Source organism: Haliotis cracherodii, unplaced genomic scaffold (assembly GCF_022045235.1).
Source record: "Haliotis cracherodii isolate W230 unplaced genomic scaffold, xgHalCrac1.p SCAF_15, whole genome shotgun sequence".
Lineage (NCBI taxonomy): Eukaryota > Metazoa > Mollusca > Gastropoda > Lepetellida > Haliotidae > Haliotis > Haliotis cracherodii.
The window spans coordinates 22,669,623-22,685,753 of record NW_027266270.1 but is presented as its reverse complement, the minus strand read 5'-3'; the positions used below and the strand labels follow the sequence as shown (position 1 = coordinate 22,685,753).

The 16,131-nt window shown below is 41.4% G+C and overlaps 1 protein-coding gene across 1 annotated transcript; it reads left to right on the top strand.

The window, feature by feature from the left end:
• Nucleotides 1-2,540: 2,540 nt before the first annotated feature.
• On the top strand, nt 2,541-15,220 carry LOC139461593 (uncharacterized). Its single transcript, XM_071243067.1, has 4 exons — nt 2,541-2,880; nt 8,762-9,011; nt 11,540-11,591; nt 14,801-15,220. Exons 1-4 carry the CDS (start codon nt 2,541-2,543, stop codon nt 15,185-15,187), a joined length of 1,029 nt encoding a protein of 342 aa, XP_071099168.1. The 3' UTR covers nt 15,188-15,220.
• Nucleotides 15,221-16,131: the final 911 nt, after the last annotated feature.

The window sequence follows — 16,131 nt, the reverse complement described above, 5'->3', positions numbered from 1 at the left end:
TCGTTGAATGTGTTATACGCGACTGTCTGCATACCACTTTGAGCAACGCGTGTCTTGCCCTACTCTCCCACATACGTCGTCGTTGAATATGTTATACGCGACTGTCTGCATACCACTTTGAGCAAAGCGTGCCTTGCCCTACTCTCCCACATAAGTCGTCGTTGAATGTGTTATACGCGACTGTCTGCATACCACTTTGAGCAATGCGTGTCTTGCCCTACTCTCCCCCCATACGTCGTCGTTGAATGTGTTATACGCGACTGTCTGCAAACCACTTTGAGCAACGCGTGTCTTGCCCTACTCTCCCACATACGTCGTCGTTGAATATGTTATACGCGACTGTCTGCATACCACTTTGAGCAAAGCGTGCCTTGCCCTACTCTCCCACATACGTCGTCGTTGAATGTGTTATACGCGACTGTCTGCATACCACTTTGAGCAACGCGTGTCTTGCCCTACTCTCCCCCCATACGTCGTCGTTGAATGTGTTATACGCGACTGTCTGCATACCACTTTGAGCAACGCGTGTCTTGCCCTACTCTCCCTCATACGTCGTCGTTGAATATGTTATACGCGACTGTCTGCATACCACTTTGAGCAACGCGTGTCTTGCCCTACTCTCCCCCATACGTCGTCGTTGAATATGTTATACGCGACTGTCTGCATACCACTTTGAGCAACACGTGTCTTGCCCTACTCTTCCACATACGTGCTCGTTGAATGTGTTATACGCGACTGAGATGGCCAGCTCCTCTAAGGGAGCAATTCGTTGTGCATAGTTGCTTTTCTTGGGCTTGCCAGAAACCTATGTTTGCGGGTTCGAATCCCTGTACGCCCTGATTATGTTTCTAGGTTTGTCAGCACCATAACCGTCCTGTTGGATTTCCCCGTTTCCTGTTTCACCCACTTTCCCTTCAGAGAAGAAAATTGTATATTTTGAAGCAGCGACCAAACAATATTTATCTAAAGAAAAATAAGCACTCTTCACAAGTCACGGTCCGATACTAGTATTGAAAATGTCTCCTTTCCCCGTCGCTCGATGAGGAAAACATGACATTTCACAAGACACATAGAATATCCTATTTATGATATACTTTTTGCGTAGTTGTCTACTTGAATATTAAAATATTCATTACAAATGCCAGACCTTGAAACACGCAGAGACGTTTCACCACCCCTTGTAATTGCGACTTACGAAATAGTTCCGAGTTTGCCAAATCTTAAAAAAAACCAAAAGCAATAAAAATATTTGAGGTCACTAAAATTCTTTATCATACATTTGGATGTGATTATATACAGAATCAACTGTTTGAAGCCAAGGAATACACGCTGTTCAAGTTACAAACATGGCGCTTTGCGTAACGAACAGTCTCGATTGACGAATTATTTAAGAAATTTACAGCTTGTAACGAAACATTTTCAAGAGAATAACAAACGGCAAAAAGGGGCATCCACTCCATAAATGACCATCTGTTATTATTTTGCCTTGTTAATGTGAAACTGATGTTAAAAGGAAATCAACATTATGTGTTGGGGCCAGACACTTACGTCAGAGGGAGACAGTTTGCGGGGAGGTAACTCTTGTATGACAATAGTTCCGTCAAAGTGTTACGTTCACTGCCGTGAAATATCAAGTGTTATATTCACTGCAATGAAAATATCCCTTTTCACAACTTCAGACACCGACTTATAATATATACACAGACGCCCAAAGTTTATCATCCGTCACACGCCGAAGACCCGGGTTCGATTCCCGACATGGGTACAATGTATGAAGCCCATTTCTGGTGTCCCCCGCCGTGATATTGCTGGAATATTGCTAAAAGCGGCGTAAAACCATACTCAGTCAGTCAGTCAGTTATCATCCGTCATTCCAGGTCCCTGACAATAAGGTGCGACTGTATTTTTCAAGTCGTCCCTTTCCTCCTAAAACAGGAACCTGGAGTATCGCGGACGTAAAACGGCAATGTATAAAAGCCCATTGAGGAAGCTAGTGAGACTATGGGTTCAGTATTTGCCAAGAGACCAACACCGCGGAGAGCAGCACAATGTTACACCAGCCGACCTACGAGATTGTAACCAACCTACTGTTTCTGTGTCCTATCATGGTGATTGGGATCTGCGGAAATGTTCTGGTGTGTTTTGTGTACTTTCGCCCCAGGTCTGCGTTTAATCTGCTCATCTTTGTGATTGCTGTTGTGGATCTTATCACCTGTCTTATCAGCATTCCAGTGCAGATGATCAGTGACATACATGGTTCGTCCTTCTTTATATGTATAACTAAATACATTTCTGTGGTGTTCTGCACAATTACATCCTTTAATTTACTCACTGTGGTTGCAGTTAGTCGTTATAGGAGCATATGCACACCGACAAAAACACAAGTGACATTAACTTCAGCAAAAGTGCTTGTCCTGGTAAGTGTCTTGACAAGTGCGTGTTTTGCAAGCCCTCCAGCCTTCATTATTGATTATGATGAACATCTGGAAATGTGTGTCTTTTCGGGTAGCTACGAGGCGAAGTGTTTCTTCATTGCCCTGATGATACCAGGCGTTTGTGAATCTACATCTCTCATCATCGTCTACCCGGCTATATGGAAGCGTCTTCGAGTACAGAAAATGTTCCGAGAGCGGGCTAAGAGTATAACGCCGACAAACGACATCCACGGTAGCAGTGTCAACAATACACATTCGAGAGAGTCGGATGAGAAGGATGTGGTGGAGAAAACTGAGAAGGGGGAGGGGGAGAAGGTGGAGGAAAAGGAGAGGGTGAAGGAGGAGATTGAGAAGAAGGAGGGGGAAAATGAGAAGGGAAAGGAGGACTTTGAGGAAAGTGAAATACAGTCCGGAGATGAAAACGACCAAAGTGCCGTAATTCTGAGTAAATTGCAATCATATGTAAACGGAGAAGTGGAAAATTCCGAAAATGGAAATAATTGTCTAGTGGAGTGTGCGGAAGACTTGCCACCACGGGTGGCAAGCTCTGAAACAGATTCATCAAATTTCACTGAAATGAAAGTATCTTTACCAATGCCACGACGCACTTTGCACGCTCCAACCATGGACAAAACAACCGGAATGATGTTGCTTGTAACAGTTACATTCATAGTCAGCATGCTACCGGCGCTGGTGATTGGCGTTGTACATGGTGGCAATCCTTCACCAAGTTTTAAGGGTGCCAAACGGGTTTTGTACAACATCCTGTTTATGTCACACTTCCTAAACAGTGCTTTGAACCCCATAATTTACGCCATCTGTTGCCAAAATTTCAAAAACCTCTTGAAGATTCGGATACAGAGACTGGTTTGCTGCAAAGCTACTCGAAGATCACATGGCACTAATTGACGGTCTGGTTGTTCTGAGTCGGTTCATGGAACACAAGACCCAGGTGTAGAGTTAAGGTGTTGTTAAAGAGCTCATTTGATACTTCTCCTTCTTTGAACCGTTTGTCATCTGTTCGGTCTTTGACACTGGAAATGGGTAGGAGTTAAAGACTGGTTTGAACAGCATTTCAGTCAAACATGGCGTATCAATATTTAGATGGGGAGAGCCCCCGTGGAGAAGGCGTGGACATTTACCACTTTGGTCATCCACAGGAACAAGGATATATAGCGGAAAGACCAAGGGTCGTAATCAGGGCGAATCTGGGGTCTGGAAACCCAAGGGTAGCCCGGCACGGTCACAGGTCACAGTCAGATGCCGGCCGCATGGTTATCCCTCCCCTTTCCACACCCCATCCTGAACACATTGGAAGTTGTACACAAGTATATGTAGATTTGTCAAGTACACAAGTATATGTAGATTTGTCAAGTATACAAGTATATGTAGATTTGTCAAGTATATGTCGATTTGTCAAATATACAAGTAAATGTCGATTTGTCAAGTATACAAGTATATGTAGATTTGTCAAGTATACAAGTATATGTAGATTTGTCAAGTATACAAGTATATGTAGATTTGTCAAGTATACAAGTATATGTAGATTTGTCAAGTATACAAGTATATGTAGATTTGTCAAGTACACAAGTATATGTAGATTTGTCAAGTACACAAGTATATGTAGATTTGTCAACTATACAAGTTTATGTAGATTTGTCAAGTATACAAGTATATGTAGATTTGTCAACTATACAAGTTTATGTAGATTTGTCAAGTATACAAGTATATGTAGATTTGTCAAGTACACAGGTATATGTAGATTTGTCAAGTATACAAGTATATGTAGATTTGTCAAGGATACAAGTATATGTAGATTTGTCAAGGATACAAGTATATGTAGATTTGTCAAGTACACAAGTATATGTAGATTTGTCAAGGATACAGGTATATGTAGATTTGTCAAGTATACAAGTATATGTCAGAACAAAGATCAGGGGGTATATTCTGTACAGCTTTTATGTTTTATACACGTATTACATATGTTGTAAATATTTCTTACCTAAGTAGTGTGTAATCTTTTGGATAAAGTATGCATCGTTTGACACATATTTGTTATGTAATATTGGATAATTTGAAAGAAAAAACTAACTGTTTTATTTTATTTTGTGCAACGTGTGTCATATCACTGCACAAAAGAAACTTTTGACACACAAATCAGTTGAATTCAAAGAGCTATTGTTTGTAAATGTCAGCAACATTGGTAGTGGTGACACTTCTAGTGGTATAAAGTCATCATTGTAAACCTACAGCAAGTGTGTTCTGTGTTGTGATTGACAGACAGACAGACAGATTTATTCGGTAATGTGGGCCACATGGCCTATATTACAATGTCAGTACAATATAAATTTAGTCACGTTTTTCTAGATTTAAATATCTTATACAGGTATACAGAAGTCAGTTTTATTACATCGACATTATTGCAGTAAAGAATATTTGGAAGTGACAGGTAACCGTCATACATATCCTGTAGTTGGGTAATATAATGTTTCCGTAAAGTCTGGTAATAATCACAAGTGAAAAAGACATGGTCATCATTTTCAATACAACCCATGTTACAATATCTACATACACTATTTTCATTATCTGAGGTTTTTTTACGTAGTAACTGAACATTAAAATTATGTAAGCTAATCCTAAATTTACAGAAGGTTCTTCTGAGAGATTTATCCTGCAAAGAATCAATATATTTTTCTACATTCAGCAAAGATTTAACATTTGAATAATGAGATAAATATTTGGAAGCAGACAATTTTGCAAACCCATTTTGAAATGCAACAAATTGGCTAATTTGGGTCACATGACCAAATGTCAAAGGGTGAAAATATGATTTGCATTCCCTGAAGCAAGCGACCGAATCACTGTGTAGGAATACATGATTACTCAGCATTTTTTGCATACTAATTAACAATGGACGCAAATTGAAATACAATATTAACATTCATAACAAATATTTTGATTTTTGTCTATTCATGGGAATTATTGGGATTTTAAATTTTTAATTAAAATTAATATCCAAAGTGAAATTAATTGTGTAAAAAAAATGTACAAAAGATATGCAAGATCTACATCACGAAACAGTAAAAAGCAGTTAACAATGACCGTGTGTACTTTCATTCAAGGACCTTCACCTCAGAGAAATTACCAAATATGTACAACAAATATGTTGAAGTTTGACATCACTACCGGTGACCGAGTTTTACAAAATGGCGTGTTACAGTGCGCGGGATTTTACGAGGGGACTTTCGTTGACTTCACGCTTTCGGGTCTCGAGATGATTTTCCAAGATGCAAATACTCAATAAAATAACGGAATAGACAGACACATAGTATTTATCTTCTAATTAAACCATTAAAGGGGCCTTAAACCTAAGACCGGACTTCATTGGAAATGGGGGCACTTGGTAGCCGAGACACTTTGGTATGTTTCTATTCATTTTATTGTCATGGGCATTGCTATTATTTACTGTTAGGAGGCCATTGTTCATAACACTTCATGATTATCTCTTTCGGAAATGTTTACAAAAGGAAATTGTTATGATATTGTAAGACAATATTGGTTTTGGCAGGTCCTCAAATATACGCACAAAACACACCCACTTACATTTTCAGTATTTCTGTGTTATTGGAATGTCATGGTATGGAATGTCATGCAGGATCCTTATTGATGTATGTCATTGTGCGATTCCAGTGTCTCCCCAGGCAAAAGAGTTAACTGACTACAAAAGTCCATTTACCACCCTTGCCGAACCAGGCTAGAATTCCTTGGCTCGATCGTAGCCCCACCAGTGGCTATTACGAGTTATGTCCCTTCTTTGCCTCTCCCATGGACCAATCAGATTTCACCTCTCATGTAACTTGCATTTACTTCAATCAAAATGGCAGCGCCAAGTCAAGATGATCTGATCGATAATCAAGATCTATATTGTGATAAAACGAGTTTTACATCACGAAGTGCATCAAATCACGTGAGCACCTTGGTTAAACACATGAAAAGTTTAGGAAAATATCTGTTGACAACGTGTTGGCTGTGCACATGCTTTGCAAATGCTGCAATCGACCGAAATCTGCATGACATTTTACGAACCGGATTTCGATTTCATTGCGCGAGGTTGATTGGACTATGCATAGACTCGTTAGTCCAGTCAAAATGTAACTCCATAACACCAGCCTAGTTCGGCAAGGGTGGAAACCGGACTTTTATAGTCAGTTAACTTTCTTGCCTCTGGAACAGGTACAACATGAGCTGACCATCAATGTCACGTGTTGTATCACCGGTCCTCATATTGAGGAAGTTGGGTTTCATGTTTCAAGGGTCATAAAATATCATATGATTAAGCAGGACGGTGGGTATTAGCTGAGTGTGTTTCCGTATTGTAAATATCATATACATGTATAAGGAAATAAATTTGAATTATGCCAGGAGCTCGGCATTAAAGAGACAAAACAAGGACTGGTAGGCTCGGAGTCAGAATACTGTGTCTGAGTGGGATATCAATGTTAAAACTGCGACTTGGTATCTGGGTGGGCTGGTTCTATTACAGCCACACACACCTGTACACATGCGACACGTCACTATATTAGTGGAATAAGTGGAATATTTACCTCACTTTTCAGTAAACAGGGCGGTGGGGCAGCTTAGTGGTTAAAGCTTTCGATCGTCACGCTGAAGACCCGGGTTCGATTCCCGACATGGGCACAATGTGTGAAGCCCATTTCTGGTGTCCCCCGTCGTGACATTGCTGGAATATTGCTAAAAGCGGCGTTAACCATACTCACTCACCTACTCAGTAAACAGGCCAGTGTTGTTCACTTTTTACACTTAGCATAGCAGGGGGACAAACCCCTTGCCCCCACCCCCACTGAGAGGGGATTTTGATTTTGATATTTTGGACCCCACCCTTTTAAGAATGCTGGATCCGCTCTTGCATAGATGACGTGTATCAGTCACTTAGGTGATGTTTTTGTTTGTTTGTTTGTTTGTTTGTTGTTTAACGCCGTACTCGGCAATATCCGAGCTCTCTGACGGCGGTCTGTAAATAATCCAGTGACTAACAACATGAGCCTCGATCTACACAATTGGGATCGATGACATGCAGCAACCAAGTCAGCGAGCCTGACCACCCGATCCCGTTAGTCGCCTCTTACAACAAGCATAGTCGCCTTTTACGGCAAGCATGGGTTGCTGGAAAATGACCTATTCTAACCCAGATCTTCACGGGAAACTTAGGTGATGTAAAGGATGTCCTAATATGCATTTTAAAGTTAAATTACAAAGTGTCGTGACTGAGCTTGAATATTGTTGTTTGCGGTGTAAATCAACAACTATACAGTAAACTACGGTTATAACGAACTCAAAGGGACTACTAATTTTAGTTCGTTATAACCGTAATTCGTTATAAGCATATATACAGCATAACTACAGCAAATAGTCGGGACTAAAAAAGTTAGTTCGTTATATCCGTCAATTCGTTATAAGCGTGTTCGTTATAACCATAGTTTACTGTAAGTTTATTCCTGAGTTCATTTACAGGAATAATATATGCTATGCACATGCACAAATTTTCGTACAACAAACGTTCATATTTTTTACATTTGTATTTACAAGAATAAATGTCTTTTTAAATATATGGACAGGTTTTTAATAACAGAATCATTTCTGGTAGATAGGAGACTGATAAATTTTGGAACAGATGGTTGCACATGGTAACATTTTGGAATTAAATTTTCCCTACTGCTTTTATAAAAAGGACAAATTAACAAAAAATGGTATTCATTTTCTGTTTCATAGCGGTTACATTTCGTACATGAACTAAACGATAACCATTGTAATTTCTCTCGAAATCAGGTTATGTCGAATTATTTCAAATTACCAAGTTCACTTCGAGTAGCATCATAATTTCACAACCTCGAACAACCGTTATCCCGAAGTGATGTGAACGTCGAGATAACACGCTATATTTGCAAAATTGGAATGTGCGGTGTAGTAATCTTCCCGAACCCCTTCAGTGCCCGTTGTATTAAGGAATATGTGAACGTAGGCAGGGAATCAAAGTTTGTGTACGACCGTTCAAATTACAGCAGTACACTTAACTACATAATGAAACTTAGTGGTTACGTCTTATAGCTAACCTCGGTCATACAATACTCAGACACAATATCGCGTGTTGTACGCTAGTCGCTTTTATCATAGGCAATCCAATTAAAAACGTATCCATTGATTGTAACGAACCAAGCGGCCTGTAGTCGGGAACATGTTTAATATTTCATGCCAAGTGGGCAGCTTTATCAGCTCGCTGTAAACTGATAATCCTGCCGGGAGATTAGCCGGGGCACTGTCACGTGACGAGTGTACCACCGTGCCGATTAGGACGAAGGATTACCGCAGGAGTCATTACCTCCGCGAGGGTAGCAAAGCGGATTTAAACTCAGCCTTGGATACAGGTGAAATCAGCCTTCCCAGACACAGTGACAGACGGACAGACCCCAGGGCTGCAGTGGGAGGATTGAGGTGGATGTCAGAGATGGAGACCTTAGTGCAGAACGCGGACCCCACACAGAAGGAGAAGATAGTTGAGTAAGTCTAGGATCATATCTCATAACGCACTGTTGGCAGGTTTTGTCGCCTCGTGGTTCACTGGCGCTTACTGCTAAAGTGGACAGTATTTAAGTGACTGAAATTTGGATAGGAATATTCTGTGTTCAGGTGTGGAGTGAATTTTACTGGTTGCCTGTATGTGTTGTCATGGCAATCAATATTGGGATGGAACTGACGTATTTTAAGCTTCATGATTATTTACGTTTGGTGTGTGTGTGTGTGTGTGTGTGTGTGTGTGTGTGTGAGTTTTATCGACAGCTGATATACTGTGTGTGTGAGTTATAACGACAGCTGATATACAGTGTGTGTGAGGGAGTTATAAGGACAGGTGATATACTGTGTGTGTGTGTGAGAGTTAGAACGACAGCTGATATAATGTGTGTGTGAGGGAGTTATAACGACAGCTGATATACTGTGTGTGAGAGAGAGTTATAACGACAGCTGATTTACTGTGTGTGAGAGAGAGTTATAACGACAGCTGATATACTGTGTGTGAGAGAGAGTTATAACGACAGCTGATTTACTGTGTGTGAGAGAGAGTTATAACGACAGCTGATTTACTGTGTGTGAGAGAGAGTTATAACGACAGCTGATATACTCTGTGTGTGAGAGACAGTTATAACGACAGCTGATATACTCTGTGTGTAAGGGAGTTATGACGACAGCTGATATACTGTGTGTCAAAGTTATAACGACAGCTGATATACTGTGTGTCAAAGTTATAACGACAACTGATATACTGTGTGTGAGAGAGAGTTATAACGACAGCTGATATACTCTGTGTGTGAGAGAGAGTTATAACGACAGCTGATATACTCTGTGTGTGAGGGAGTTATGACGACAGCTGTTATACTGTGTGTCAAAGTTATAAGGACAGCTGATATACTGTGTGTCAAAGTTATAACGACAGCTGATATACTGTGTGTGAGAGTTATAACGACAGGTGATATACTGTGTGTGTGTGTGAGAGTTAGAACGACAGCTGATATAATGTGTGTGTGAGGGAGTTATAACGACAGCTGATATACTGTGTGTGAGAGAGAGTTATAACGACAGCTGATTTACTGTGTGTGAGAGAGAGTTATAACGACAGCTGATATACTGTGTGTGAGAGAGAGTTATAACGACAGCTGATATATTCTGTGTGTAAGGGAGTTATGACGACAGCTGATATACTGTGTGTCAAAGTTATAACGACAGCTGATATACTGTGTGTCAAAGTTATAACGCCAATGATATACTGTGTGTGAGAGAGAGTTATAACGACAGCTGATATACTCTGTGTGTGAGAGAGAGTTATAACGACAGCTGATATACTCTGTGTGTGAGGGAGTTATGACGACAGCTGATATACTGTGTGTATGAGAGTTATAACGACAGCTGATATACTATGGATGTGAGAGTTATAAGGACAGCTGATTTACTGTGTGTGAGAGAGAGTTATAACGACAGCTGATATACTCTGTGTGTGAGAGAGAGTTATAACGACAGCTGATATACTCTGTGTGTGAGGGAGTTATGACGACAGCTGATATACTGTGTGTCAAAGTTATAAGGACAGCTGATATACTATGGATGTGAGAGTTATAACGACAGCTGATTTACTGTGTGTGAGAGAGAGTTATAACGACAACTGATTTACTGTGTGTGAGAGAGAGTTATAACGACAGCTGATATACTGTGTGTCAAAGTTATAACGACAGCTGATATACTGTGTGAGAGAGAGAGTTATAACGACAGCTGATATACTCTGTGTGTGAGAGAGAGTTATAACGACAGCTGATATACTCTGTGTGTGAGGGAGTTATGACGACAGCTGATATACTGTGTGTCAAAGTTATAACGACAGCTGATATACTATGGATGTGAGAGTTATAAGGACAGCTGATATACTATGTGTTAGAGTTATAACTACAGGTGATATACTGTGTGTGTGAGAGTTATACCGACAGGTGATATATACTTGTGTTAGGGTTATAACGTCAGCTGATATACTGTGTGTATGAGAGTTATAACGACAGGTGACAGACTGTGTTCTATACCCATAGCTGCTCCTTGCCGTTTCCATGACGACACTCTTGCTTCACGCCTATAGAATCAGGAAATGGTACTTCTGAGAAACCGACTGTAAATTTGAACATTATATGGGGACCGGTAATTTATTAAGCGGGTGGCGGGAGGGAGGGGCATGGAAAAAATGCTTCATGTAGTGGAGTGTGTGTGTGTGTGTGTGTGTGTGCGTGCGTGCGTGCGTGCGTGCGTGCGTGCGTGCGTGCGTGCGTGCGTGTGTGTTTTAAGATAAAATGTTACATAAAATAGCGGCACTCCTAAGACCATTCTCACCCCTATCCCAACCCCAACCCCCTCCCCACTACCCCTTACTAAATGGTCAGTCCCTTAATGACAATGGTGTGGAGATCCGAGAGCAGGCCTACAATATGGCCTTGTTCTTTGTGTGTCATTGCACATTGAAGTGATGACATGTCTTGTTGCTTTCTCTGTTGCAGGTCAGTCCGACCTGTCATACATGACTTCAATCACCAAGACAGTCTATTTGCTGTGAGTTCACGGTCTATTAATTTCCCATTTATATGGAGTCCCAGAAGGGCCACAGTCGCGTTGTCGTAAACTGTAACGCCTTTTACTCATTTTACAAGAGGCGACTGTGTATTGACGCGTTGACGCATTGACGCCATTAAATGAGTGAGTGAGTATGGTTTTACGCCGCTTTTAGCAATATTCCAGCAATATCACGGCGGGGGACACCAGAAAAGGGCTCACACATTGTACCCATGTCGGGAATCGAACCCTGGTCTTCGGCGTGACGAGCGAACGCTTTAACCACTAGGCTACCCGACCGCCCCTGTCGCCATTAAAAGGCGAAACGCAAATATACTAGTATTATTCAAAAGGCGGAAATGCGACAATGCGACAACGCGACAACGCGACCTTTGGTCAAAATATAAACTTACTTGGTTTTGTTTGGGCGACAACGCGATAATGTCCCTCTAGATTTGTTTGTTTGCTGTTTAACGCCACACTCAGCACTATAGCAGCAAAATGACGGCGTTCTGTAAATAATTGAGTCTGGACCAGACAATCCAGTGATTGACATGAGCATAGATCTTCGCAATTGGTATACGACGACTTGCATCAACCAAGTCAGTGTGAGTGCATGACCTCCCGATTTTACGATTAGCATGGGTTGCTGAAGACCAATTCTAACCCGTACTTGCAGGGGTTCTTGGATTTTATGCGATTATGGTGTACTAGTATTGGTTGTGGTAATACATATATCACGCATGTTTATCTCACGGCGAGTATATCTTATGGTTTCGAGAGATATAATTGGGAATTGACTAATTCTTTCACTTAGTTCATTGGAGTTCTACTACTAGTACTACGACTACTACTAGTTCTACTACTGCACCAACAATAACATAATATACTCTGCAATCAAAAAGAAAAAGAAAAGAAAAATAAGTAAAATAGTAAATATCTGACAGACATACAAAATTAATACCAAACATGAATTGTCATTTCTGCATGGATTGGGATTGATTTGAGTGGAAAGAATGAGGTGCTCAGAGATTTTGTGAAAAGATGGAACAATCACAAAAAAACAAAACCTCATGAGAATCTGGCGCCGAAACACACCAACATGACATGCACGTGCAACAGCATTTGATGGGTTTTATTTGCATGCCATCACAATCTTACAGCAAGGGAAAAGCGAAAACATGCCACGATTGATGAAAGCCAAACTCAAAAACGCCATTGGCCGACTGAAAACAGGAGAAACATCTTCAGCTGTAGCAAGGTTTTCCACGCGTGGGACATCAGCCCAAACACTGGGGAACCGTTTACGCACTGAAGGTATTCGCGCCGGACGATCAGTTCGAGGTGTCATTTTGACGGACCTGCATCGTCGGTTTTGGCGTCACTGTTTCAAGGTCACAGAGTATGGCCGACTGCGATGGATTCAAGTTTGGTTTAGCCACGTGTTATGCTTCGCGGTGAGGAAGGTAGACGTCGCGTTTACAGGTGAAACGTTGAGCATGAAACTGCATACAGGAAGGGGATAGATTTGGTGGTGGTAGTTTAATAATGTGGGCGGTCATCTCCTACACTGGTACAACAGGCTTGGTGCAAGTTCTGGAGAGTTTAACGTCACAACGTTACACGGATAAGATTCTTCGGCCACACGTCCTTCCCATTATGCAACAAGCGAACGTTATTTTCCAACAAGACAACGCCCGATCTCACACCGCAAGACTGACAACACAGCCCTTTTCAGGAATCACAACATCAAGGTCCTGCCATTGCCCTCCAGATGTAAACCCATTGAAACATTTATGGGATCCACAGAACCTCCGACAGATGGCACAAGCACTGCAGACCGAGTGGGTGAACATTCCCCAGGCCACAATTCGGGATCTGATTGCTTACATGGGACCACGATGCCAGTCCGTGGCCATACAAAATATTGAGAACAGATGACATTCACCATGAAAATCTACTGGGTCAGTGACAATGATGTGTGCCAATTTTGAACAATCGATTTCCATCTGTTGATTATTTATATGATATATCAAAATATTCATTTAAACATAAATTTTGCGGTGTTTTTTGGCAGAGTATAATACCAATTTATATGGCCACAATAACGTTTGTGTTTGAGTATATATGGCTTATCATATGCAGATCTGCACTGTAAGGGGTGCAACGTTTCATGATCGATTTAAAACGACTATTGTTGTTCAGTGACAATTCGTCTTTTAACGCAATGATATCTGATAAAGTCAGTCATGTTTGTCAGACACCACAGTGTTCAATTGTATCAGTCTATAAACTAATCTCCGGTATCAATGTGACATCAAACGTATTGATATGTTCGACCTTCTGTCAGTGTTACTGACTTTGCAATTGATTAAACGTTAAGATATTTTGGCAACCAATTATATACCGATTTCTTTGCGTACCTACCCTTACAGTATCTTCTCACTCACACCGCGTCGACCTCCACCTCCTTCTTTTTTGGAGGGGGCACGGGTCACCCAGTCGTCTCAGGCGCCACGATTCGCTGTGCAGAGTTGCGTCCCTTGGGCATGCCTGAAACCTATGATTGTGGGTTCGAATCCCGGTTGCCCCGATTATGTTTCTAGGTTTGTCAGTACCATACCCGTGCTCGTGGGTTTCACCGAAGTGGTAAACGTCTGAGACCTGCATCACTTCGGGCTTTCCTCCCACATTTAGCTGACACGCCGCGATATAACTGGAAAACTGTTAAAAGCGGCGTTAAACCCGACTCACTCACTCTTCTTTGGAAATGTTAAATGGGGCAGTTGTTGTTAAAGCGTTCGCTCGTCACGCTGAAGACGGGGATCGAATCCCTACATGGTAGCAATGGGTGATACCTTGAAGATCCGGGGTAGAATAGGTCTTCGGCAACCCTTGCTTGCCGTGAAAATCGACTATGCTTGTTGTAAGAGGCGACTAACAGGATCAGGTGGTCAGGCTCGTTGACTTTATTGCTTGGATCGATTCTCATGTCAATCACTGGATTGCTTGGTCCAGACTTGATTTGTTTAACGGGCAGCTGTCATTTAGCTGGAATATTGCTGTCTGCGGCGTTAAACAACAAACAATATGTGAAGTCTTTTTCTGGTGTTGACGCCTTAATACAACTGGTATATAATATTGCTAAACGCGTCGTAAAAACTCTCTCTACGTACAATTAACATACTCTAATAATCATTTGCTTTCAGAACTCATTTTCGGCTAAATCCCACTTCATTGTACACCCCGAATGGACCTCGGAGGGAGTGAACCCTCCAGCTTCGAAGCCCCTGGATCGCGCTCCATGGGCGTGGGAACAACCCCGCTACAGGCAGAACGTACAATACCCCACGACGTATGAGACCCCTGTGTACAACGAAGGGTCTAACGCGCAGTACCAGCCCCGGGTCACTGACGGCTACGGGGTGCAGGACATGGGGGTGGAGACGTTACAGTCATATCCTCAGTTGACTGAACTGGAAAACGCCAAGCCCGAGTGCTTCAGGACAAACGGGGAAGAGACGTCCACCTTGCCGTACCAGCATCAGACCACGATGGAGGAAAGGGCGCGACTACAATGGCATCTGCATTATTGAGACTAAACTACTCCAGTATTACAATATTATTGTCGGGCCATCACAGATTATTAACTGTTCTTCGGAATTTCACCGATAACAATAAAAAAAATCGTTAGAAAAAAGTAGCTATACTTTCTAAAGATTAATATGGTGTGTTTATTTTCTGATCATGAAGAGTTACTTTATAATGTTCCTTAAATAACACATTGCCTAAATATTAAAAGTAAAACGAGTAGGCAGTCATGAAATGTATACTTCACTCTTTGAAAACACAACCTCGATTATCCAGTGTATTATATCTCCTACCATTTTGATACATACAGAAGGCAGCGACACTGGATAATTGAAGTCGTTGGAAGCCATAATTGTTGTCATTTCCCCAAACAGGAAATATGATTTTGGAGAAAATGCGGATCAAAAACAATCCATTTATCGGGGCCTTGTAAATACAATGTGTACATCTATTTTCCTGTCCGGTAGGTATACGGGTTCTTATAGCACGGGCTTCTTGTAGACGTACATTTTACCTCGTTGTGTGGATCACTGTTTTACTGTGTTGTGACGTAACACTTAGATACAGCAAGGGCTCAAACTTGTGATACACATATCTGTTGTCATTTATGGCCGATCAAAACACTATCTTCCGGAATACGAACTTTCATCGTGTGTACACTGGAGGGCTTATCGATTTTCAAAAATCGACTTCGAATGTCTGCAAATAAGATTTGCCTTGTTGTACATATAAGCAATCCATATTATTTATTACCTTGCAGTATTGGATAAATATCATTCAATAAAATACTCTCAACAGTTTCCAGTTTTTTCCGTTTGCTTTATGTTGTCTTGTTGTGTCCATGGTGACCACAGCTAATTGGTGACCTTTATCAGGGAAATGATACAGCACTAGATAAGGGCAGTCTCGGCGATTCTTCCTTGTCTACCAACAGTCGCCTCTTTAGCTG

Bases quoted from the DNA above. Each gene is read 5' to 3' on its own strand.
- LOC139461593 (XM_071243067.1), top strand. From the start codon at position 2,541: ATGATACCAGGCGTTTGTGAATCTACATCTCTCATCATCGTCTACCCG. The intron at 2,881-8,761 runs GTAAATTGCAAT...CCGGGAGATTAG, and splicing joins CCAAAGTGCCGTAATTCTGA to CCGGGGCACTGTCACGTGAC. The intron at 9,012-11,539 runs GTAAGTCTAGGA...TCTCTGTTGCAG, and splicing joins CAGAAGGAGAAGATAGTTGA to GTCAGTCCGACCTGTCATAC.